The sequence below is a fragment of the Passer domesticus genome, chromosome 2 (genome assembly GCF_036417665.1).
Source record: "Passer domesticus isolate bPasDom1 chromosome 2, bPasDom1.hap1, whole genome shotgun sequence".
In the NCBI taxonomy this organism is placed as follows: domain Eukaryota; kingdom Metazoa; phylum Chordata; class Aves; order Passeriformes; family Passeridae; genus Passer; species Passer domesticus.
The window spans coordinates 29,018,130-29,044,077 of NC_087475.1; the positions used below are offsets into that span (position 1 = coordinate 29,018,130).

Genomic DNA, 25,948 nt, shown 5'->3' on the forward strand with positions numbered 1-25,948 from the left:
TGCATATTAATGCATACATTTAATAAGAGTGCAAAGTGTACAGTGTCTGTTTTGAAATAAACTAAAAATTGCATTAAGAAAGAAGCAATTAACTTTTCAGGAAAATTCTTCAGAAAAAACCCACAATACAATGTAAATTAAGTAATTCATCCATTCAGTACTGTGCTAAACACAACTTCTTGTCAAGAGGAATATTCAAATCAGACATTCATGTAGTTTTGTTACTTATTATTACTTTTATAATTTCAAATTAACTTGTCTTTGCTTCTTTATTACTAAGGAATTCAGCAGACCAAAGTTTCTTCTGTTACACAGAAAGAAAAATGAAACATTTCTGCACATTTTCAGACTGCAACCTCCCACTTCTTCTTCTCCCCCTCCACCTACATGTCCAGTTTCCAAGAAAACGTTCAAAGGCTAAGATCCATATGGGATAGTCAGTGTTTTTGAAGCAACATATCCATCAACAGCACTCTTTAAAGGACACTGCTATAAATTCCAGAAACCTTCAACTGCATTTGTAATACAGAAACAGGGCTTTACAGCTCAATTAATGACTTTCTGTAGCTTCTCTAAGAAGCTCAATATCAAAAAAAAGCCACACTAGAACAAATCAGAAAATGGAAACTCTTCTCTAAATGTCAAAGTGAAACTCTGACATTTCAACAACCAGGCTGCTTTATCACTGCTTTTCAAATACACAAAAAAGTTTTCCATGCATCAAACACTATTCAGTCAGGAGGCTTCTGCAAAGAAACAAACTCAACAACTACTGCATAAATTCTTGTAATGTACACTGTGCTACACATGCCTGTTTGTGATTAGGAAAGGTACACTCAAATTCCAGTATCAGGTACTGAGTTTTCTGTACCTAAAGCATTTTAGAGCAAAAGGTTAAAATTATAAAGATGTAATACATGAACAGAGACAAATGCATCATCTCCAGGCTTCATGTATGTTCCTACCCCAGTAGCAAAGTAAAGTGGAAGACTGATTAGGCAAATGTAAATGGTCCTAGGGTTTTAAATCCTCTATATAACAAGAAAACAGCTGTCTTGGCCTCAAATAGAAGGCATATAAAATGAATGGGGTTTCTCAAGACCTACCATTCCAATTTCCCTCTACTTATTTAAATTTGGGCTTGCTTGCTTTAAATAGGCAGTCTCTGCTTTCAAGCACAAATGAAAATATTTCCACCTAACTTTTAATCTTATAAATTATGCTAGATGTCTTGAAAGATGTCTAGATAAGGGAATATAACCAGAAATGCCTTAAATCTAAGGCAGCCCTATAATTCTAAGAACATATCTATAAAGTGTTTAAAGGCACAGTAGCCATGCAGGACTTCCCACTGCTTTCTGTTCCCTTCAGGTAGAGAAGAAAAGCTACACTGTTTTGCCTCTCCTTCACAAACACTAACAGAGGATATTGACATAAGAAATCACTAATATGCATGAGATGCTCCAAACTGTCTACCTCAATGCATATTCCTGTCCCTCAGGAAGTATATCATAGCTTATGTTCCCTCTCCCAGCATTTGGTGGAAAGATGATTTATATTTAGCTATCTCACACTTATTTGAAGTGAAAGAGGTGCACATGATAGCTCAGGATACAAATTTGACTTCCTAACACTAACCCACTCAATTAAAAAGAAATTGGGGGAGGAAAATACAGCAACATACAAAGTAGATTATCCTGAACGCAAGATGACAACCCTCCAATTTAAAGACCCTTCCAAATAACCAAGATGGAATTATTCTATTTTAGATACACATAACTATAGTTCTAACCTAGTAATTTCACTTCTTGTATGCTCAAATTTACTCTCAATTCTGTATCTGAAAAGCAAAGATGTAACAGATATTATAGAGACTGAAGTTTGGATCACCAAGCCTAAACCTGAACAGACAAATTACAAAGCAGCAATTATACAGCCCAACTCAAAGAAATACTTTAGAAGACAATGGTCCAAATACTGACTTATCTCAGCAACAAAAAGCTCAAGACAGTCCCTCCTTTCTGAAAGTACAACAGTCATCTACTCTTTGAGCTTACAGTGTTTTACTCCAGTCGGCCCATACCAACTCCAAGCAGGATGTAAAGCCTTACTAATTCTACCATAAGGCCAGAATGCCCATGTTATGCTATGCTAACATTTCCTAACAGAAAAAAATTGTTACAAGAAAATACAAGATGTTTATTACATTTTCTCTTTAGAAACCTCAAAATTCCTCAGAAGCCTGTCATTGATACTGCAGTTTTCTTGCAAACTTGTTTTAGGAAGTGGAAAGCAAACTAAATATAATCTTTTCTGTACTAACCTCCTCTGTGAATTTCAATGTACATAGCGTTGTTAACCAAGGTCTCTCCAGCTCTGAAGGGGAAGTAACAGGATGAAATGGCTCACTTAAGAAAACAGCCCACCTCCTCTGAGGTTTAGTCCTCACAGCCAAAACACAAAACCCCAGGACTCACACACAAGCCCAAATAATTTCTTCTGTACATTTAAACTCAGTAACTATAGAGTAGTAAATAAGTAATACATTTATCTCCTGTTCTGGAGAACAATTTCCTGAATGAACAATTGAAAAAATATCTTACAGGAAACCAGTAGAGCCCATATATAAGAAGAATGACCTTTCCACCACATCAAAACACATTTTTCCTTTCTGTTTTCTTTCCCTTTCCATGTCCTTTAATTTACAAAATCCCAAAGACTGCAAACAGGCATTATGGCAATGACTGCATACAATTTAGACAGTCTACATCCTAATTCCTAGATCAATTTCTAGTGTAAAATACAGCTACAAATAGTCATCTTTTACAAAGAGCAACCTTAAATGTCCACCTGTCCAAGCAGACCATCCAGAGAGGTGTCTCTCCAAATGAACTCACTGAGACCACAAAGTGAGTAAACAATCACCACTGAAGCAACTCTCAAAAAAAGCCACCTGTGCCAGAACCTTTCCCCTTAAAACAACAGAGGTGGGCATTCTCTCCAGCACTGTAGCTTTGTGCTTCATGCCTACATACACTCCAAGTATATAAATTCCTGTTTTATGGACAGACTCTATAAAACAAAACACTTTTGAGACTCAGAAAATGGAAGGAAACATTTCCTTACACATTCTAAGACAAACCTCAGTTTTCTTTTAGCATGAATACTAATTTACAAATTCTGTTTGCATGGTATGAGAACATGTCACTGAACCTATTGTTCAGGTCTTCAAAAAACCTGAGAAACAGAAAGCAATGGAACCCAAATGGAAACACGTAGAGAAAAAGAAACAAATTAATACTTAAAAATACCCTGAAATATTATACCTCAAGACAACCCAAGGACACACACACAAAAAAAAAAAGATCCAGTAATACTGAAAGAATTACTTCAGGTTGCATATTGAAGGAAATAGCCACATCTGAAGGAAAAGAATTCCCCAATGATTCTAAGGTGGGAGAAAGAACAGCCACTGTCACCTACGTATTGAAAAATCTCTTGTCCTTTGAGTCACTGTAATTCCTTGGAAAATGGTGTTTTCAGAGTACATGCAGAGGCTATTGATTTTTACCAGTTACCTTAGCCCGGTCTTTAGAACAGTGGCCCAGCTCCACACACCAGGCAAGGCACACTGTACCTCTAATACCTCGGCTACTGTCATCTGTTTCTTCTCTCTGCTACCACCTTCATGTGCCAGGACGTGAAGCCAAAGGGGATGACAGTATGCAGAGGACACAAATACCCCTATAAACACGTGCTTGTGGAAAAACCCAGGCAGACAGGTACAGTGCAGTGACCCTCACTGCAGCCCCAGTTCTGCTGCCTCAGCCAACTTCAGCTCTCCCAGGAACCTGAAGGAAAGGAAGACAGAAGGGAACACTGTGCAATGAATCCAGTACAAAACAGTACTTGGGAAAAACCACACTCTATTTTCACTGGTTCAGAAGAAGAGACATAATTAGCAGAACGCTTTAAGTATTTTATTCTTTATAAAATATGAAACATCAAAAGAGTTGAGGGTTCAGACACAAACTTTTAATGCTAAGTGAGTAAAAGACTGCCTCCACAGGAACAGGGCGTAGGAGGAGCTACTGGCAATGGAGTATCTCTCTTTAATAGTGAGCTGTGAAACTACCTTGGGAGCTAATTTTTGGGCTTGCTCTAAGGCCAGACATTACAGGTTGAAACATAACTGGCTCAGAGAAGGGCAAAACCAAGGGTCCTCCAAGGTGACAACTGAGAGAAATAATACCAAAGACATCAGTACACACAGCCACACTGAGTTAAGGGGATCCTTTTATCTTTTCACACATAATTATGAATAAAATAAAGGCTCATTCTTTGATCTGTAAATGCCAATGTACCTCCAAGCACATACAGACATTCTGCATGGGAAAGGGGGGAAAAGTATACCTATTAGATAAAACTTCTAACACAATGAACAAACTTATTTACTCAATATATACTAAATAAGAGGACTTATTTATGCCTTCAGCCTTGCAACATTTTACTGCAACTGTCACAGTAGAAAAATCTGCTGAAAGGTACAACACATCATGGTTCCCATTATAATTTTCTTTTAAATTCCTGAAGCAGCACATCCTTTAAATGATCTACCCCAATAAAGGTAAAACTTCAACAGAATACAATATATACAATTGTAAACTGAAAAAAGCAAACTTCTGAACCATTACAAGCTAGCACTGCAACAAGCTTCAGGTTCTGCATTCACTGCTGCTTTTGGATTTTCACTTCGGAGCAGATAAAGGGCCTGGTGCATATATCCAGCAGAGAAACTCTTATCAAGCAATAAAAGAAGCATTACAATGTACCATAAGTTCTCCAGAATAGTCACCAAAATGCTTTGCTTTCAGCTCTTTAAAAGGCATTAAGTTTGTGTTTAATTTTCACTGGGGATTTTTGTTGTGGTTTTGTTTGTTTGTTTGTTTTGCATTAGTCTGCTCTGCAACTTCAGATTTTTTCCTTCTCAAGCAGATGTTTCTTTAGAAATTACAACACAGTATTTTTTAGAAAGTCTGATTTCAGTTCCACCAAACAGAGGCTTGGATTCCTTTAATGTTACTTTCAGTGGACATAGTTGATATGCATACCAAAATTATTTAAATATTTATGGCTGTACAGTAGGTTAAAAACCATAAATTCCTGAGTCTGTTGTGCATTCTAAATAAATATTTAAATGTTTTATAAGTAACACTAATTCAAAATTAATGTAATTTTTGCGATTATGTATCTAATTGATAGTCAGAAGGCACACCCTACCCAGTCATCAGCGTTCTTATGTCATTTTCCATACATAAAACTACTGCTATTGGGTATGTCTCCATATCTTCAAAGTTAATCAATAAAGTGAAAATTACTACTTTAACCAAGTCTAGGTTTTAATGATGATTATGAGGCAGATATATTTCCAGAAAGCAGCAAAGTATTTAATTTACATATTATACAAATCACCTTCTACCACTCCAGTGACATCAGCTAACTCCACATGCTCTAGAAGGGAATCTAGAAGAAATCTCTTCCCTGTGTTTGAAATCATTGTGAACATCTCCCATTCTTCCTTTCTCAGCAACCTATGTAACCATAATCATCTATTATTACTGTGAACATGGAAGAAATGAAATTGTTCCAAATATTTTTCCCCCGAAACTAAGGACGCCACACCTAAAAGTAGTTCACATCACTTCTCTTACTACCACAAAACCTCCTCAATTTCATCACTGGTGAAGAGTCACCACTGTTGCCACACTGTCTCACAAACAAACATGTTCCCTCTGAGCAACACCGCTACAAAGCAGGATGAAGCACAGCAGAGAAAGTGCTTCTGTTAAACAAAATCAACCATGAAATGAGCTATTCTAGGAAATTGAGCAAGAATTTGTGCTGTATATAAACACTTCCACTACTTCCTCTGAATTTGAACTTAAAAGTCCTGTGTGGCAACTCCTTTAAAGTGCAAATAGAGATGACTTACTCTCATCCCATCCTCCAAGAAGCAAAGCAGACATGCCACTACTGTCATGCCCACATCTTCTCGCAAGCTAGAAAGCTTCAAAGCAACAATAAGTGACACAGAAAAAGTTCTTTTACTGAATTCTTACAAGGGGATTGATTTTATCACTAATTTCAGGTAGAGATGTTTGGCTAAACAAAAACTTCATATAATTCCTTCTTAGGAATGTTTATACGTAATAAATAATTTGACAGGTAGCTATACACTTTAAGAAGTTATTTATTTTTTAAAATCATCTTTATTAAATGCTGGTTTCTGAATGGAGAGACTAGCATTTCTTACAAGTCGGTGACAAGGAAGGCCAAAAACACTGGAAGCTTGGAGTTCTAGAGATTCAAGACTCTGTCTTGGAAGGTTGACCTGTTTTTATTAACATAGTTTGTATCTACAAGGCTTAAGAGGCTGTGCTATACAACAATACACTTATACAGTGATACCATATTTATTTGTATTTCCACCATTCTTTCATTCTGTGGCAAATTTTATGCCCTTATGGTGTCCGGAGAAGACTATAATTGGAAATAACTAATTAAGAACTAAGAAATGTTTTCAAACTGGTGCTTGGTTCTATTACAAATTTAATGTGTTTTCTGTGATCTTGTAGATGAGGCTCAGACAGGTCACTGACAAACAAATTTATCAACCAAAGAGTACTGGAGACTCAATTTAGTGCTATGACTTTGCCAAAAATACTGTGCATACTCCTTATGATTACACACTTTTAAAAATTAGTGTGGAAGAACTGGAAAATATTCAGCTAAAACCTGCAATGTTAGAGTCATAAATACCTTTCACCAGTGAAAGACTTTAGTAATCAAATTTCAATACTTAAAACAAGATTTAGAAGCTATCTGATGAATGTCAAAATATCACCTTATACAGTTAAATCTGCCACACATATCACATCAGAGCTACCAAAATTGGATCACTAAGACATTTTTAAGAAGTCAAAATCAAACCAAACAAGAAAAAAAATAAAATAAAGGCCAGTAACACACACACCAGAACTTAAAGGTTGGTAACTTAACTGGTGAATGAGATTTCATAACCATGTTATACATAATATGATGGCAATTGTTTAAATCTGAGTTGAAATATTTATATGTAAAAAGGAAGTCCACCAAGCCTCTTAAGCAACAGTAATGAGGAACAGTTTTTCATTGCTAAAAAAACCATTGCATTAAAGAGTGAGCCATTCCTCATTTCTGCTTCTTACTAGGCAGTGACTCTGCAAAGAAAAAAGGGTAACTTCCCTGTCAATTTCAAAATGAGCACCGAGAAAGCAGTACTAAGTAGCCCTCAAATGAGAAAATATGAAGTTATAAATTTGAAAAAAACCCAGTATTTCTATAAAAATAACTGGGGAGAGGATAGAGATATAAAACTGCTGATTCCTGAAAGCACCAGTATATATTGCATTCAGGGACTCCTGCAGATCTACAGACTGATCCAGGTAGACACACACCACAGGGGTTGACAAACACAGGAAATACTCCTGGATGCTCGTAACACTTGTGAAATAACCTGCTAGGAACACTGATGCAAACAAGAACTGACTTCTCTACATTATATATCGCTTGGCAATCCTTACTTTCCAGATCTGGCATACTGAGTGAAAAGTTACTGAAAAGTTTTGCAGACTTCCAGAAGCTCAATAAAGGATCCATTAAAAAAGCCTCTCATGCAACTCAAACATGTCTGTGAAATGCTATCAAGATTACTGTTATTTGTCATCACCACCAAAACTCATCTGTTTCTATTGTTCCTACAGATTTGCAAACACCTCTCCTGTATTCTTAGTGCCCAACATTCTATTAAACCATTTTCTTTTGCAGGGCACCTGTTCAAAAACCCATACCAAGAGCAGAGTAGAAGAGTCCTCAAGGTTTCTTATGTAGTTGCTCACTAAAGGGAACACAACCAGAAATTTGTAAGAAAAGCCTATATGCAGCGCTGGTTGTGAAGCAAAAGCAGCAAAAACAGCAAAAACATTTAGAAAATCATGGATTCCCATGAAAATGGCACCCTGCTGTTGGATCACACGCTTCAGTCACTAATGGCACGCTGCTGCCTGGGGAGTTGTGCTGCTGCCAGGAAAATGACTTGCAAAGGGATGGAAAAAATGTAGAAGTTTTATTTTGAGTACACAAACAACTGACTTCTCAATTATTTTGGCTTCCTTCAGATAAGGTTTCTGTTTGGCATGACAGAGATGAGCCAGCAGGCATAGATCATCTTTGCTGCAGACGGGGAAACCCGTGGAGCTGCACTCAGAGGCAGCTCTGGGGGTGGTGCTGGCAAACACCCACTCCAACCAAATGGATTTGGGAATTCCTTTCCACCCCCCAGCACATGGGAAGAATTATGTTACAGAAAATTACAGTTTAAAAGATGCATGCTGGAGGTCTCTTGCTTAGTAAGACTTATTCAAAATGTATTGAAAATACCCTCCCCGCAAAAGAAATACTGTAAAAGGAAACTATTTTAAGCTTCATTATAATGAATAAAGATGAAATTTTAATCACAGGCATGGAAGCTGGCTTTTGCCTTAAGAATAGTAATAATTACCAGATTTCATTTAATATGAGCAAACAGAAGACAGCAATTTGAAATGGCCAAACTGTCATTAACATTTTACTTGCAGTATCACTCAGTTAAGACAAAAAAAGGAATGAGAAGATGAATCATTTAAAATACTCAATAGGTGGCCTACACTATATTTCCATAATTAAAAGTAGAACATTGTAGCTGGGTATTCATTAGACCTCACTCAAGAAAGAGATTTAAGACACAAGTAGAAAAATGACAAAACCAAGACATTCATCAATCAAAGAATTACAAGACTCAAAGTTTCTCCAAGTAATTTAAGAAAAGTTAAAAGTTATGGAAAATTCCCTGGTGTCAGGACTAAAAGAAAATACAATGGAATAGAGAAGCCCTTAGAAAGGCAAGGACAAAATGAACGGTGTAGAAAAGGCTACTGTTTTGTGAAAAGGCATAGGATGATTCTAAAGTATCTCTTCAGAAAGTACTGGGGTCATTTGAGATTTTGGGTGAGCTGTTTTTCAGTCCACAAGAAACTGATTTAATGAACATATGCCAAACAAGTGTTAATCAGCGTTTTAATAAGCACCCAACACATTTAGGAGAGCTGTCTCTGAACACATTTTGTTTAAATTTTTTTTTTTTTTTTCAAAAAATGCCAAAATAAAATTGAAGTTCAAGAAAGCCTTAAGATATTGCTAAAAATGGGCTGATATTTTAAAACATCAAGCTGCCTATTCTAGGTAGCCATATGTCCATCAACCTTCTACCAACCCTGAGCCAAAAAAACTGTAAAGCTGATAGGACTCTATTAATAAAATATTCAAGGGTTTAGATATAATTAATGACATTCAACAGTTCATGGAAAATTATTTTTTAGCATCAAAGAGGCATTAATTAATTCTCTGATGAGATTATACGTTTTCCCAATAAAAACAATTTGGAAAAGATAGTAAAATTTCTTGGTGTACTTTGGTTTTTGTGTACAAGACACCAACATAACTGGTGGCATAAAGTTTCATTAGAACACAGATTGCCAGAGATGAACAACTATTCAGATGATGCATCTTCAACAGCAAATGAGGGGAACTATTAATTAAATAGTTATAGCTCCTATGGGGTCTGCCACAATTTGAGCTATGGCTGGCACTTTTCATATGTATTGAATATAGAAATATAAATCAAGCACCAGTAATTATGTGGATAAGCATAAGAGTGGCAGATATCTACAGGTAATCACATAGACAACACATGACATCATTAGCATGCCAACGATGCTTTCAGATGAATTATTTTTTAACACAAGGAAATGTAATCTATTAAGAAAGAGGCAGGGAAAAGTGCATCTCCATGGGAACAACCATTCGCTTGAGTGACACAAGTATGAAAGGGGGGTGCAGGTACGTCACTGGAAGCAGCTATGAGTCTGCTGTTGCTCTCCTGAGATTTGACGGGATTCATGATTAATTACTGACTATTAAGTGACACTGTTTTGGGGTGGTTTTTTTGTTTTTGGGTTTTTTTTTTTTTTTTTTAAGTTCAGTACCTGATATTTTGGTAGTACCTCCAAGATCAAAGTTGTAAACAGATTTGGTTTAACAACTAACACTCATGACCACCATTCCCAACTGTGCTGGGTTAGGACGTATTTTAATGAGAATTTTCTTGTGATCTTTAGAGAGGCAGGTGTGATGATACATTAGACATATTTGTATAAAAAGAACTTAAGAACTTGCTTCACTGGGCAAAGCAAAACTTTCAAAAGCTGTTTCACTAGATGAAGCATCAGTCTTGCAATTTGCAAGCCTTTGTTTAAAAAGGAGTACATTTTTGATGGCCTCTCAAAACAATGGATCCTCTAAGGAAGGACACATGCTCTGCTTGTTCTGAATGGGAAATTATTGTACAGCAAGACAGGAAAGGCTTAAATACTACAGTTTAGTTGAGGACACTGATTCAGGAAAGGTAAAAAAGTTGTACAGATACATAGATCACAGCACATACATGTTTCATTATGGTAAGGAGTTCACAGCACTTTAACTTTTAAAAAAGAAAACTCTTAAGCACCAGCTCGTTTGGGTGGATAGTAAGAATATTCTGAATGCTTTTGTGAGTAAGGTATGCCTTAGGCACTTTCTCACTGTCACAGGGTACATGAGCATAAAAGAGCATGAGAGGTGCTTTACAGTCTGGATGCTCACCAGATAAGTGTGGCCACAGCACACAAAGTCCAGACTCCATCACAAGGCACTTTCTGCCTCAGCTGAACAAACACACAGACAAAACCATTAGAAAGGGAACAAGGAATGCATAACTTGTTGTAACTGTGCTTCAGAACTTAAAAACCCATGCAGGTGTGCACAAAAGGCTGAGGCTTAGGAGATGTGACACCTAGGGATGGCTCAGCCATGAAACCACCAAGCTTTTTTCTCATAGCTTTTCATCACTCACCACCAGAGTGAAGGGAAGTACCCTGCACCATGCAGTTTTGCTAAGACTGAAAATAAACACACACATAGGCTAGGACACACCTCTATTCCTTCACTTAAATAGATTTCTCTTGGACATAAATAAAAACGTCTTTGCATCAAGCAAATATTGCCCACATTTTACATGAACACTTGATATATTATTACAACAGGACTACAATCCTTTCCTAAGGTACCTTTCAGACAAAAGACATGCATTGTATTTATGTTTTAAACAATATAAATCTGTATAAAAGGAGCTTAATGTCACAACTGGGAGTTTAATCTTTGAAAAGGCATAATCACACTTCCTGGCACTATAATCAGTATGTTCCAAAAGTATCTGTAGAAAGGACTGTGGTACTAAATATTACCATGGTAAATTTTATTATGACCTTGTTTGCCTGCCACCCATCCTCTAGTCCCCAATTTCCACGTACTTTATGGCAACTCAGCAGTGGAAGACATGGTAATGAAGGAGTGACTAAGAAACAAAGCCTGTTAGAAACAACATCAGCACAGGATAATCCTGCATAAACTACTGCCATGTTTTAAGTGAACCTTTTAACTTTCTAGTAAGTCCAATCCCTGAATCCTAATTTTTCTATTGAAGAGTCATTTTGTACAGCAGTCAGCAAGAGAAAAAATTCTCTATGTAAGACTTCATAAAACATAGGCAAAAAAATCAAAACAAAAGCAAAAGAAAACCCCTCAAAACACTTTTAATGTGCCTGTTCCTGTTTTATTCATAACATCCTAAAATACCACTAGTAGGCTTTCCTGGCATAAAACAACAACTTAGCACTATGGTTATAACCTTTTCTAGCCGTATGCAAAGCCCTTTTTAATCAGTCTTTAAAAATCAAAGAGGAAAAAAACCATTTCACTTGACTTTCAAATAGATTTCTTTAAAATACACAAAAAAATTTTCAAAGCTAGATTATTTTATGTGTATGAGATACTGTTGTGAAGACTTTATGTGCAAGTTGAAAACAGAATACATACTGAAGGACTTGGAAGCCGACAGAACATCTCAGACCACAGAAACTTAACTGTATATAGCCACACTGTAAAATCCCATTCATAAAGTGATTTAGCTTTGGCTATGATACCTGTGCTGAACAATCCAGTTAACATCCTTCATCTTTCAAGTGAGAGGAGTTAGTATGAAAGGAGGGGATTCAGCAGTTGATATGTGTATGAAACTCAGTTTTTCAGCCACTGAAAACACAGAACCTTTGAAAACTGTAACAAAAGTAACATCTTTTTCTCCTGGATGCAATGCAAGGAAACATATTACAGATTTTTACACCTGATTCTCCACCCACACCCACTCTCTCTGTCTCTCCCTCAATCATCTACCCATCATGTCACCTCAAACTAAGCATAAAGACAATCCAAACACGCATGCTAAAGAATACTTATATTCACATTACATTCCCAACCTGAAACTCATCAAGTCTACTATATTTATTCCAAAATACAAAAGGACTTACCCAATGTGTCTTTTAGATTTTTAACCAGAGAACCTTTCTTCAAGCTGTTTTTTCGCTCCACATAATTTGATGGCACATATCCCGTTTTGTTGGCCGCGTTTCTTACCCTCCACCATGTCTTAGAATCATCTAATAGCCAAAGACGCTCATTTTTCTTGATGTCAAGTTCTTGGTCCTGCTGTGCAGTGTAATCCCACTTTGCAATAACAATAACTTCTTCTGTCATCTTTCATGGAGTCCTTCTGCAACAAAATAATAAAACATCCTCAGTAAATGTTGTCATATAATTCTTACTCATTTTCTCCTTTGAATTCTTCCAAAATAAGTAGGAAAAAGGCTAGGGGAAAATGAGAATATCATATAGGGAAAACCCTCTTAAAAATCAGGGAAGTCATAATGACTTTTCTTGGTTTTTCAGCCACTAAAATAAGGCAACATCTCGATAGTAAATTCTAGTCATTATGTATTACATTCACTTCCTCCAAATGTATATAAAATGTTATAAGGATATATACTAACAGAAGCTTATTTATATAATCCATTTAATTTTTGCATATAGCATTATAAAAGTATTGCACATGTGGCATTCCAAGTTCTGATCTGAGAAAAAAAAATAAAACAGCAGCATTGCAAAAATGTATTTTCCCTCTGCACTAGTTCTGCATCCTCATACTAATTTCACACGTATAAGTTTTCTGCATTTAAACAAAGTTGTTCACCTTTATTCAGTAGAAAGTTAAGAAATAATTGAAGAAGGAATGCAACCCAGCAGGGAAGTCTGCCATCAATAAGAGGGTACTGTCTTTAGCAAGCCTTTGTTCACCGTTTTGTGCAGGCAGCACAAAACTGCCTTTAAGAGTCGTCACCCCTCCCTTTGTTCCCAGGAAGATCCCAGCTAATGTCCTGCACCGGGCATTAGTCAGCAGGGTGGAAAAGAGCACCCACTGGATTTCACTTCTTCCCTACTTGAAACATATCCAGAATTCCATTAAGACTGAATGAGCTGTCTTTCTCTCACTTACCTGTAAGAACAATGATATTTTTCAAAGCTATTTGTCAGTTGCACAAAGACAGCTGCATGCCTCCACGTTTTCCTACGCATCCCAGCAATTACCAGGAACAATGTGAGGCAGCAAAATAGCATGCAAGAAAAAGTCCAATGCTAGTACCAATGACATTCAAATACGTTATAATGCCAACAGAGACACGTTGATTTTACCTTCTAAATTCTGAGAAGTCACCTAAAATGTTCTAATTGCTGCTGTGGAGGCTGGGAGAGAGGGAAGTGGAGGAGGACAGAGAGAGTAGGAGGTGAGAACATATTTGAAAATCAATGTATACGATTTTGGGTTTTTTTAAATAAAAGGTGTAGATTTCATTTAAACTACAGATTAGTAGAAAAAGGTGCAAAAGTACTTCAAACTATTAATGTCCAAAGAGTTCTGTAATATTTGACTTTGTTGCTTAGGTCTCGGAAGTCCACAATCCTATATTCTCCAATACCTAGTAGTTTATGTGACAGAAAGGTAATTAAAAACCAAGCTTCATTCAGAAATTCTCTTTAGTATATAAATTATATCACCTATATGCCAAAAGGATTCCTTCTGCAGTCTGTAAATACACACACAAGCAAACACACACTTCCCCCTTTAGCTACAGTACAAACTGTGAAAACTGCATGCCAGACAACCCAGCTTATCTACTCTAGGAAAAATAAGTGCTTTACTTATTTACTCTATCATCAGAAAACATAATAGTGGACCCTATCATAAATTAATAGCCTCTTCTTATAATGAATTTTGTTTCCAGGAGAATGTAATATAGGCCTGAGCTACAATTGCTAAACCATTTGACAGCAAAAAAGCTATGCTTGCCATTTGCTGACAAACACCAGCAAAATAACCCTTCATAGCCAAGGCAGGACATGATTTTTGAAAATCTGAAGCTGAGTCGAACAGGCTTAAGTTCTCATTTTCCAATCAAAAACCAGAAAGAACATACAACAATTAAAACATTATTCAAATATTCATTTGCATGGCTGAGGTCCCCAAGACGAATTTAAAAAGGACTATGATGCTTTGAAGAGCTGAGAAGCACAGTCCTTACAGCTCAAACAGGCTGTGACTTATGCAGTGGAAATGATAGTTTTACAAGAAATAAGTCAGCAACCATTCAACCATTTTTTCCTCCTAAAATAATAATCCATTCTGACAATGATAGAGAAGAGTCTGAACTTTGGACCTCAGTCTCCAATAAACTGCCCTGCTTTCTGACTGACATAAAATGGACAGAGCCTACAGGTCGATAAGCTGATGTAGCCACAGGGGACTGCAATCAAACATGTTCTGGAGGCTGATGTTGTCAATATAATCTATCTCTCCAATTTAGGTTGGTTTATTTTATCTCAGCAATTGTAAAATGGTCAATTCTTACTATTCCTGGGGACATGGAGAACATGAAGAAATAGGACATCATCAGTGCAGCTGGTTGATGATGTTGCCACTACATGGACTCCCCTTCTAAAAAAAGTTATTTTCACAATACAGGCAAGTCAAAATTATCAATATTACAGCATCTTATAACAAAAAAACCCACATTAGGAATAATATTAGAGTGACTAGTGGAAAACTATTATACTCTTCCTATACCTCTAAAGAAAAAAACAATTTGAATTGACCCCTATGGTAAGACTCATCAAGTATTTCCCCATGGTGTTGGGCAAGGACAGAAGCACAAGAAGAAACTATCTACCAGGGCTGACAATGTCAACTGTAGTCCTCTGAAACTACCCAGGACAGGGTGCTCAAACCTACTCAATTTCTTAAATTCCCATTAGTGTAGACACGTCAAACTGTCACAATGCCTGAGAAATGCTGTCATTTCACAAGCAGACCCCTTGCATGATGCAATTTTGGCAGAAGCATTCTGGTATAGAGAAGTCAAGTTTCCTGAGCACCATGCTCACACATAACCCCTTTCAGTGATGTAGTCCAGGTTTTAGTAAATGTTTAGTGGCACAAACTTTCCTTCCCAAGTGGAGACAGGATTTAGAGTCAAAATGCGTAATGTAATTGCAGCTAAATATTTGTCCATTTAAAGCTGTGTACATGTGTGTGCAATTCAGTTGTGTTGTGTTATTTTTTTAGTTTTAAGTTTGTTCTTTCTGGGGGAGCAAATTTTGTTTTGCATTTTGGGTTTATTTGCTTGTTTTGTTTTCTTTTGGTTTTTTTTTTTATGTGGGAAAATACATTAAAGTTCTTCAAATTATTTTCTTATGATTACATCATTAGACCGCCTCCATCAAGGCCAATATGGCTCTTCCTGTGACATCAGCAGAGCTAAGATTACCTAGTATACAAATAAGGACATATTTGTTTCCCAGAAGGAATGCTGTAGAGGTAATAGTTTTGAAACGCTCCTGCAACACAGCCCTGTGCCAAATAAAAGATTATAAGCAGACAACATAACAAGATTTGGGGGAAAATGAAAAGAAAACACAATAACACACTCTCCCAAAGCATCTGAGAGTACCGTAAAAACTTGACACTGACTGAAAGCATGAAATTTCTTCAGTGTACTGCTTATGTACTGCAAAATAAAACATACTACAGTACCCAAAGATTTTAATAGCAACATAAGATTCCTTCACATCAAGAAAATGAAAATCCATTACTGCTAAAAGTGTACAACATTTTGGAAAGTTCCTTCTCAAAAAAGCTCAGAAGTCCTAGTGCTGAAATACTAAGTTGTCTTCTCCTACCTGACAGAACAACATTCCACACTAAAAGCACTAGTGAAAAGCTTTGAAATATAGATATAATACAGTCCTGCAAGGAACTGTAAGTCTTTCCTCCATACAATATTGTTTCACATGACACTGGCTTTTACCTTACCACATCAAGTGGTCATTTGTTTTACTTCTATGGCAATCCAACTTCCAACCTCAAAAACCAAAAACAATCCAAAATGAAGACACCACAGTAAATTAGAGCAAACACAACTCCACAACCCAGACCTTCAAAAATTAATTCTTGTAATAATAATACACAACTCTAATTCCTTTTAATGCAGCAATTCCTTCACTGCTATCAGTCTCACAGAACTAATTTATTTTACCAACATTGTATTTTTGCTGAAATGTTAAAACTAATGTAACTTAGATTGAGCTGATGTATTTTCAGCCACTTAGTTACTTCCCTTCAGCCTAGGTTTTGTTAGGAAAGGAATCTTGTCTTCAATGGAAGCTGCCCTACTGCAGAAGCACACATGAAAATTTTTCTACAGAAAATTATCCTTGGGAGAGAGTGCAAAAACTGAAAAATTGCACAGCCAAGAAGGTAATGAACAAAAACTCAGCCAAAGTCAAGGCAGTTATGGCTGTACTGAAAGTCTGCTCAGACAGGTGAGGAACATTAACTAAGCATATGGCAGAATAAATGCAGACATTGGTGGAGCACCTAGTACTGTAGCTTCTGTATGACTTTATGAGAAGGAAGTCCAGAAAGGAAAAGGTTATGTTCAATAAACTATCAACAATCCAATAACTTAGCAATGACAGGAAAAACAAGCTAAACAAAGAAACACCTATACCATTTTGAAGCCATCCTTAAAACTGAACCATACAAGTAATATTTGAGATTATGGAAATGTAAAGGTAGAGGAACTTAAGTGAACTTGCTCCAACAACCTTGTAAATCTACTAGTGATTCTTCATGTGCAAGATTTATTCAGTTGGTGTCATTTTAAATACCAAAATGCAAACAATTGTTATGCAGAACCCTTCTCTTTTTACCAGGCTGGGATTCCAATCCTCACTCTCTCCCCCTCCCCATATAGGACTAACACATTTCTCTCACAATGACCAAAAGGAAAGGACTCTTACCAGCATGCCAACCAAACTGCAATCTTCTCCTACAGACTGACACAAGTTAACACTACAACTAGTTTAATGCCTTAGTCCAGTGGGTACAAAAGCAGCATCTTTTCTTGGCCTCAAGAGGAAGGCTCATAGTTATATCAGGGTTAGTTAGGACAGTATAAACAGAAGGCAAAGATGCAGTGAGAAAGGAAGCAGTTGCTCTCCTTGTTCACAATTTGTTTTGCATAAAGGAACATCACTGAAAAATGACTGACAGTAATGCTTGAAATGTAATCCCTCACCAAGGGAACAAGCAAAAATTCTAATAATAGATTGATATAACAGACTGTTCTGGAATTGGATGCCTTCTTAAGACACATGGGAAGAAAGGGACAGAATTGATACAGAGGTTTTTACATGTATAGCATCTAATTGCTATACAACATTAAGTAAAACATAAGTACTATATGATATTTAGTTAATTACATGGGAAGAATGGAAAATTAACTAATGATGTATCACGGTTTTCTATAAGATTTGAAGGCTGAACAACCTGTCCTCCTGTCCCCAAACTCTGAAAAATCAAAATGTGCTTTGAACGTGCAGCATTTGTTGCTGACAGCCTGGCTACCTAGTGCTCAACTGTTTAATCTTTCATAAGCTATGGCAAATAGGCAATATTCAGTCCTCTAAGGTAATACAATTGCAGAAAATAGATTTTCAAAAGTCTGTGTTTATGCAGACTTGTTTCATAGTACCTGGATGCGCTTACTGTGTTCTGCAATTAATAACTTCTGTTAGATCGCTTCATCTGAAGTACACTCCAAATCTGAAGCTTTCTTGTTTATGATGATGCAATCTCTGGTAAGCCTGCCTACATTTTCAGGAAATCTGAAGTTTTGTTTTCACCAACAGTTTTTTCTTTGTTGCATGAGTGGGTGTGTGGTTAATTTTCTTAAATCAGCCTAGATGAAGTTTTGACATAGAGAAAGATTTCAAAAAAGACATCTTTACATTTGAAATTGTTTTGTTCAGTTCTCAAGGACCAGTAAAACACTAACACAAATACAGAACTCAGAAGGCATTAAAAAGAACCAGTAATGTGAATTCAAATAAACACTTGTGAAAAGGAATACACCTTTTGGATATACTTTTAGCTATCTCCAGTAGAAACAGGAAAATATCACCTCCTTCATGAAAGGTCAAAGTTAACCCAAACCAAGGAAGACATATCTCTAATGATTTCTACAAGAAAATCTCAAAATGAAGTGGTTTAAAAAGAGTAAATAAATTGACCCAAATTATTACCAGTTGTTATAATTATAACCTTTGTTTTAACTAGTAGAACCCTTTCCATGCTTTGTTACTTGAGCTATTTGCTGGTGCTTGGACAAATAGAGATGGAACACATAAAGGCCACTTTATCTAACTGCTTTTGCAGTTTAACACTTTAATACTTCATATAATGTGTGTCAACTCACCCCAAGAGACACATTTCTTTGGAAAGAGGTCACTGCATCAGACTACTCTCTCTCTTTTAAAGGAAGTTAACTAAATAGTTGTAGTGAACAGGCATTCATCACCCAGCTATGTGGTTCTGAGGTGTCAAACCCATACCTGAGCAAAAACACACCCCACACCAAGGCAGCCTAAAATAGTTGACCATTTTAGCACAAGCTTTACAATTAATTTGGGGGATTCACTATTAGGTCTCATTAGGATGCATTGATTACAGAACTAAAAGTGATAGCTGAGTAAGTGCAAGTAATTATTATCTAATTTACTTTGATGTGCAAACTGAAGACACAGTCACAATCAATAGATGCTGCTGTCTGTATTTTAGGGGGTCAGTTTTCCAACACTGAAAGCAAAGATGAGTGGAAGGCTGTGAAACAATAAATGTGAACAAAGATGTAAATAAATTCATCCACTGCAAAGGAGGAACATTTTATTACAATTTGCAACCTACTCTCACAATTTAGCACTTACAAAAGAACTGGTTACAAAGTAATCTGTTAAAAAATGAAATAAAAACCTCTAGAGGTTTTCTGTGTTCCCTCTCCCTGGTCCTTTCCCTGAAAAGGAACAACTGACAGCAATAAGCTCAAGTCCAGAAATGCAAACTGAAAGTACTGAAAATAAAATTCAGCTCATCAAGAACTATAAAAAAGGTATTAAAACTGCCTTGGAATAATTTAAATATTAGCAAAAGTATAAGTACAGAATTAGATAGAATATTAAGTTGACTGCATATGATGCAGGAAAAAAAGGTTTAATACTTATTTCTACATATGGGATTATTTTTCAGAGACAACCATTTTCTTCTTTGTCATTAACTAGCATATAAAAGTAATAAGAAAAATTAAAACACTTTTAATGTTCAAATGCACCCCAAGATATCAGAAACATCCACAAAGCTATTACAGTTTTAGCTATTCCCTGAATTTGTTTTTTCCACTTCTTTTGAGATCCTGGTTTACATCTACCTATCCATCCAAGCTGGATAGATTTATCAATCAGCTGAGGGATAGCCATAATGCAGGAATAACTCAAAGGCAGGCTCAGTAGATGCCATGAGCTTTTCTGGCAGCACTGAGACATTTGTTCTGAAGCACAAAAAACACTTGGTTTCCTTTCAAGTCACTTAGGGAGAAAAAAATTAAAAAACAATCAGAAAGGCATAAATGAAAGGGTGAAGGTGATCAGGCTGGTGTAACACTTAATGGCACCAGAGGTGCTCCAGCCTGTGCACCAGGCAGGACAGCCCGGCCACAGTCTCATTCTACAGGCACAGAAAGCATGGGGCTTTTAGACGATAGTCTTTGTTAACATAATTGGGTGGTATATCTCCAAAAGGGTGAAGGATCACTCATAATTAACCAGTAGTTTAGAGCAGTACTAACTTGACCTTGCTACCTACACACCTCCGAGCCTGTCCCCTTGGTGTGGCCAGCCACCATTTACAGGCACAGTGATACGAGGGCTGGAGCTTGTTTCTGCAGCCAAATGCCTTTGACAGCTGCCAGGCAAGGTTGGCCTCTCCCAGCCCCACAACAGATCTGATAACCCAATCTCTAATACAGCTGCAGCTACACGCCGGCACCTTGTATCTCTCATTGCAGAACAACTGAAAACAGGAAACCTCAAGAATAGTTTAGTGGTAACGAATTTCTGCATAGCTCCAATAGAGCACAGAGCTTAAGCACTTTTTTTTTGTCTTGTAAGTGGCTTAAAAGTCTTTTTAAAAGGCAGACGAAGAAATAAAGGAGAATATATGTTAGAAACACCCACAAATACATCTTTCCTGCTAAGCAGTCAGTATAGCATTTCACATTCAACAAAAACAAAATCTTTGTGTGTTTATCTAAAAACATATAAAAAGATGTTAGTAAGAGAATTTCTTATCCAATGTTTTCATGATGTCAATCACACAAATGAGTCTGCTCAGGTGAAATAAGCAAGCAGGGACTGCTTCAAATGTAAACTCAACATTTAAGGAAAAGGAATAGTATTAAACAAAAAAGGCTGCATCTCCTAAGCAAGACTCACTTATGTTTTGCTTGCAGTCGACATTCCTAGTCCTGTCAATATCTGATGGCTGTAGGTTTTTCCAGCTCTCTAAGCTCCACTTCAGCAGGTAGGTGTAGCACAAGTGCCTGTTGTACAGGACCGGGGGAGGATGCCCTAAAAGAAGAGACTGCCAAGCACAATGAATGCAGCAAGGGCAATTTTCCAGCTCACATTTTCCTTCCTTTCTTGAAAGCCAAAATCACTTCGCAGTCATAGCTACCCATTATTCAGGCTAATACAGAGTCATAATTTGAGGCATACAATGTCAAAAGCTGCAAGAAGAAGCACAACATAAGACTTGGAGAATACCAAATAGGAATAAAATTGCTAATGGTTTTGTGAGAAAGTGGCTTTGCCAAATGCAAGCCCTACCTGACCAACTTAGTGGCCTTCTATGATGGAGTGACTACAACTACAGATAAGGGAAAGGATACAGATGTTGTCTGTCTGGACTCCAGTAAGGCCTTTGACACAGTCCCCCACAACACCCTTCTCTCTACATTGGACAGATATGGATTTGATGCATAGATTACTCAGTGGATGAGGAATTGGCTGGATAGTCACATCCAGAGGGTATTTGGACATTGATCAATGGCTCAGTGTCTGGATAGAGATAAGAAGCAAGTGGAGTCCTTACCGTGATCAGCACTGTTCAATGTTTTCATCAGTGACACAGATGGGGGAATTGAGCACATCCTCAGCAAGTCCACATATAACACCAAACTACAGCTGACAAAACTGAAGGATGGGATTCCATCCAGAGGGACAAGGACAAGCTCAAGAACTGGGCCCATACTCACCTGAGGAGGTTCAAAAGGGCCAAGTACAAGGTACTATGCCTGGGTCAGGGCAACTCCACACCAGTACAAGCTGGGGGATGCAGGGATTGACAGCAACTCTATAGAGAAGGACTGTGGACCATTGGTAGATGAAAGCCTGGACATGACCCAGCAATGTCTACCTGCAGCCCAGAAATCCAACTGCATCTTGGGCTGTATCAAAAGCAGCAGGACCAGCAGGTCAAAGGTGACTCTGCCCCTTTACTCTGCTCTGGTGAGACTCCACCCAGAATACTACATCCAGATCTGGGGCCCTCAGCACAGAAAGACACGAACCTGTTGGAGCAGGTCCAAAGGAGGGCCACCGAGATCATCGGTGGGTACAAGCACCTCTTCCATGAAGACAGGCTCAGAGAGTTGGGGTTGCACAGCCTGGAGAAAAGATGACCTTATAGAATCTTCCAGTGCATAAAGGGGGCCTATAAGAAAGATGGGGACAGATTTTTAGCAGGGCCTATTGGGATAGGACAAGGGGCAATGGTTTTAAACTAAAAGACAGTAGATTTAGACCAGATATAAGAAAGAATTTTTTTTTTAAATTTTTTTTTTACTATGAGAGTGGTGAAACACTGGAACAGATTGCCCAGAGGCGTGGAAGAGGCTCCATCCCTGGAAATATTCAAGATTAGAAAGGGCTCTGAGCAACCTGATCTACTTGAAGATGTCCCTTCTCACTGCAGGAGGGGTTGGACTCAATGACCTTTAGAGGTCCCTTCCAATCCTAAATATTCTGTGATTCTAGGAAAAGTAGCAGATACTTTGGGCTGCTAACTTCCCTGGTGGTACAAAGAGAAAGCCATCCAGGCTGTTATAACGTAGGCTGCTGCAACAACAGAACGCAAATCTGAGTTCTGGCCTACTAATCATGCAATACCACTCTAATTTTATGCGCTCCTGTTTTATGTCGTTACTTTCACACAAGCTAACTCTCCCAGTTCAATATTTTTTTAACATTTTCATTAGTAATACTGCTATACCATAAAATTTCCTCATCTGGTGCAGTTCAAGATACAAATGCTTAATCAACGTGGCAGACTTTAAAACACATAATACTAAGTACAATCTTTTCTATTTACGTGATTAGGGCTCTGTTGTCTCAGGATGCTGATTTTTTTAAAAGTCTTTTGATGTTTTACTTGAAAAGAATATTTCTGTAGCCTTTTATGGAACAGTGTGACTGTTATAAAGTAGGCAGTGCTCGTTTTCAGCTTCTGAAAGATGATTTAAATTTAAAGTTCTATTTCAAAGTACAAAAAGCTGGTATTCTACAGGAACAAGTTGGTATTATAGCAGCTCATGTTACAGTTACACAATACTAGCTACAAGCCTTATAACCTACCTATGCTTAGAAGATAAATAGGACTAGTAATAGAAATTACAGAGAAAACCCTACATCAAGTCTTTAAGTTTAGTATAGTCACCAACAGACAGGTAAAGGGCTTGTGAGAAAAACCTAGCTCAAATTCTTTCCATAAACATAGGATGACAACCTTAAGGGATTAAGAAAACCAAACAAACATGTTTCAGTTTGTTTGGGAGGTGTGATGTTTTCAAGAAATGTGTATCTGTATGTCATTCAGAAAACAGGACAAAAATTAACAGACAGTACCAGCAATATTCTAGATATCAAGCAAAAAAAACCCAAAAAACAACAACAAGAGGATTTTGGCAGTTAGATTATTTTTACTGTTTCATCGCAGACTGTATTTTTGGAAGAAGGTATTTCCCTTCCCTTTGGAAGAAGGTATCTTGAAGACTTTCCATGCCCTTTTATTAGATACTTACCAGAAAACACAGGGAATGTGAACTGTCATCTTTGCTGATTTTAATTTGTTGAAAGATGAGAAGAAAAAAAAAAGTCTGAATATAAAGCAACTCCAACAACAGACAGTTGGCTAAAATCCCTCTTCTTGGCCAGCCCTTCCTCCAGCCTTTGCCCTCCCTGTGCTTGTGCCATCTGCCCTCAAGCTCCTTTCCTGCACCTGCTGCTGCAATCCCCAGCAGCAGGCAGGGCTCAGGCAAGTACAGGCAGCAGATGCAAGGGTTTTTTCTGCCTCCATCAGCAGCTTAATGCAAATGCAGTGACTGTGAATAACCCAACCTGTGGTGATTTTTTCCACTACTAGTGCAAAAAGTCTTCTTGCTTTATGTTGAAGGCAACCAAGAGCAATGCTACATTCTAGACAGCAGTGGGAATACCCAGACTGTGCAGAGAGAGTGTCTTCAGACCTTTTGACTACAAACAATATGAGACAAACAGAAAGGCGGCAGCTTTTTTGGCCCATTTTTCTTGGCTGCAGAGTAAACACAACAGAATCTCAAACTGCCTCATATTTAGATATGGCAAGAGGGCCAGAAAAGAGCATTGGCTCACCTTTTCCTGAACTCTTTTAAAAGCAGTTCCAGAAAAAATGATGCAGTTAATAAACTCTGCAGCCCTAAAGAAAACTTTAGGAAAGGTGACCTCATCTCACCTCTAAAACAGCAGCAATGATTAATGACCATATCTCTGCATTGGTTTATGGGTGTTTCAGTGTTTCTACAAAGTCAGAGACACAGATAAGCTTAATGTTTGTTGCTGTTGCTCTGGATGGCTCTCTCCACTTCTCCCAGCAGACAGCATTTAAGTTTACCTCTCTATTCATAAACACATGAATCAAAAAACAAACAAGATAAAAGAGAAGGGAAAGTCCAGGAAGAATAAAACATACCTTAGGTGTCTACATAAGGAAAAATTACAAACCATTTCACACCTAACAACCTCTCCACAGCTCTACAAAAACAGAGTAGGAGGGAGCCAAGTACACAAGGTCAGAAAAAAACCCCAGATGCTCTACTGAGAGGACATTTAAGTAACCTTAGCTGTATGACAGACTGGTGATCCATGCTCTGAGAAAGAAAAAATTAAGTATACTCCTGTTCACAGACTTTCATCCTTACTATCAGTAAACGTTCCTTCTCAAAATTAAACCAGCCAGCCACTCAGGACATGGTGAACACCATGAGATTTTATAAAGGAGACATCCTTGAATTTCTTTCAAGATTACAAGAAAAAAAAAAAAAAAACTGTTTGAAAGATTTTCTTCCACTGCTGCTTCTTTTCCCATAGCTCAAACATTCAATGGTCTGCAGGAGTTATACTTCACTGGCAGTATTAGTACATTTCTGTATTGTATAAACAAAGAACAGTCCTCAGACATAAGAAGTTTAACCTTGATCTCGCACAGAAGGACAAAGCTCAGAATCACTGTGGATTGCTATGTTTTACTGCTAATCCCTTGAAACACCGCTACCTACTTTTCAAGGGATTTCACTTTAAACTGTCTATAAAATGCTGAAAATAAAACTGAACTGCTGACCTTCTGTTCCCCAATGGAAAAATCATATATTCACTTTTTAACTAGAAAGAGGAAGAGATGTTTGCTCAGTTCAAAAACCCATTTATTTCCAAAGTTTTTAAATGGGAAAAAAAAGAATATATTGGCCATTTCTAGACAACATTCACTCTATAGTCTTAAGCAATTTATCATTTGGTTTTCCAAAAACTGCCCCATCAATCTACCTCAGAAGGAAAGTGAGAAAACAATTTTAATTGTAATAATTTTAAACTTTCTAGTCCACAAAGTACTAACTAATTTAAAGGTCTTGTTCAGACTCTGCTCCTGCAAACTTCCCAGCTTACTGTCATTTTGAATGCCAAATAAATTCCTAGATTTCGGGATTTTCTTTACAAGTCACCCGGACCAGAATTTTTATCCAATATGAAAGGTTGCAGGTAGCAGTGGGGGGAGAAAAAAGATACTCCCCAATTTAAATCTCAAAGCAAAATTCCAAAGCTGAATTGCAGTTAATGAACACCTATTTCTCATATCTAGGAGAGTTTCTCAGGCAAAAAGCTACTTTCTAGAAGCAGGGTCTTTGAACAATACAGGTAAAAATAATCACTGGACATAAGATACCGTTCTTGATTCTGTGCTTATGCATGTAACAACCAAAGAGGCAGCTTGAAAGATGCAGTGTTAGATTTCATTAAGAGACAGCTAATAGTATTAAATTTATTCCTGTATAAATCTGTACATCTTCCTGAAAACAACTGGAACACGAGATAGTTAATCAGAAAGCTATGCTTTTAATTTCCTGAC

General features: G+C 37.3%; 1 protein-coding gene across 3 annotated transcripts in view; it reads right to left on the reverse strand.

Annotated features, from left to right (window-relative positions):
- The window catches only part of NCK2 (NCK adaptor protein 2), an 84,123-nt gene that overhangs the window by 18,445 nt on the left and 39,730 nt on the right, over window positions 1-25,948 (reverse strand). For all 3 annotated transcript variants that reach the window (XM_064407976.1, XM_064407977.1, XM_064407978.1), the window contains exon 3: window positions 12,540-12,781. In XM_064407976.1, the coding sequence (XP_064264046.1) occupies window positions 12,540-12,765 (226 nt within the window). In that variant the 5' untranslated portion in view covers window positions 12,766-12,781. The remainder of the gene's footprint in view (window positions 1-12,539; window positions 12,782-25,948) is intronic.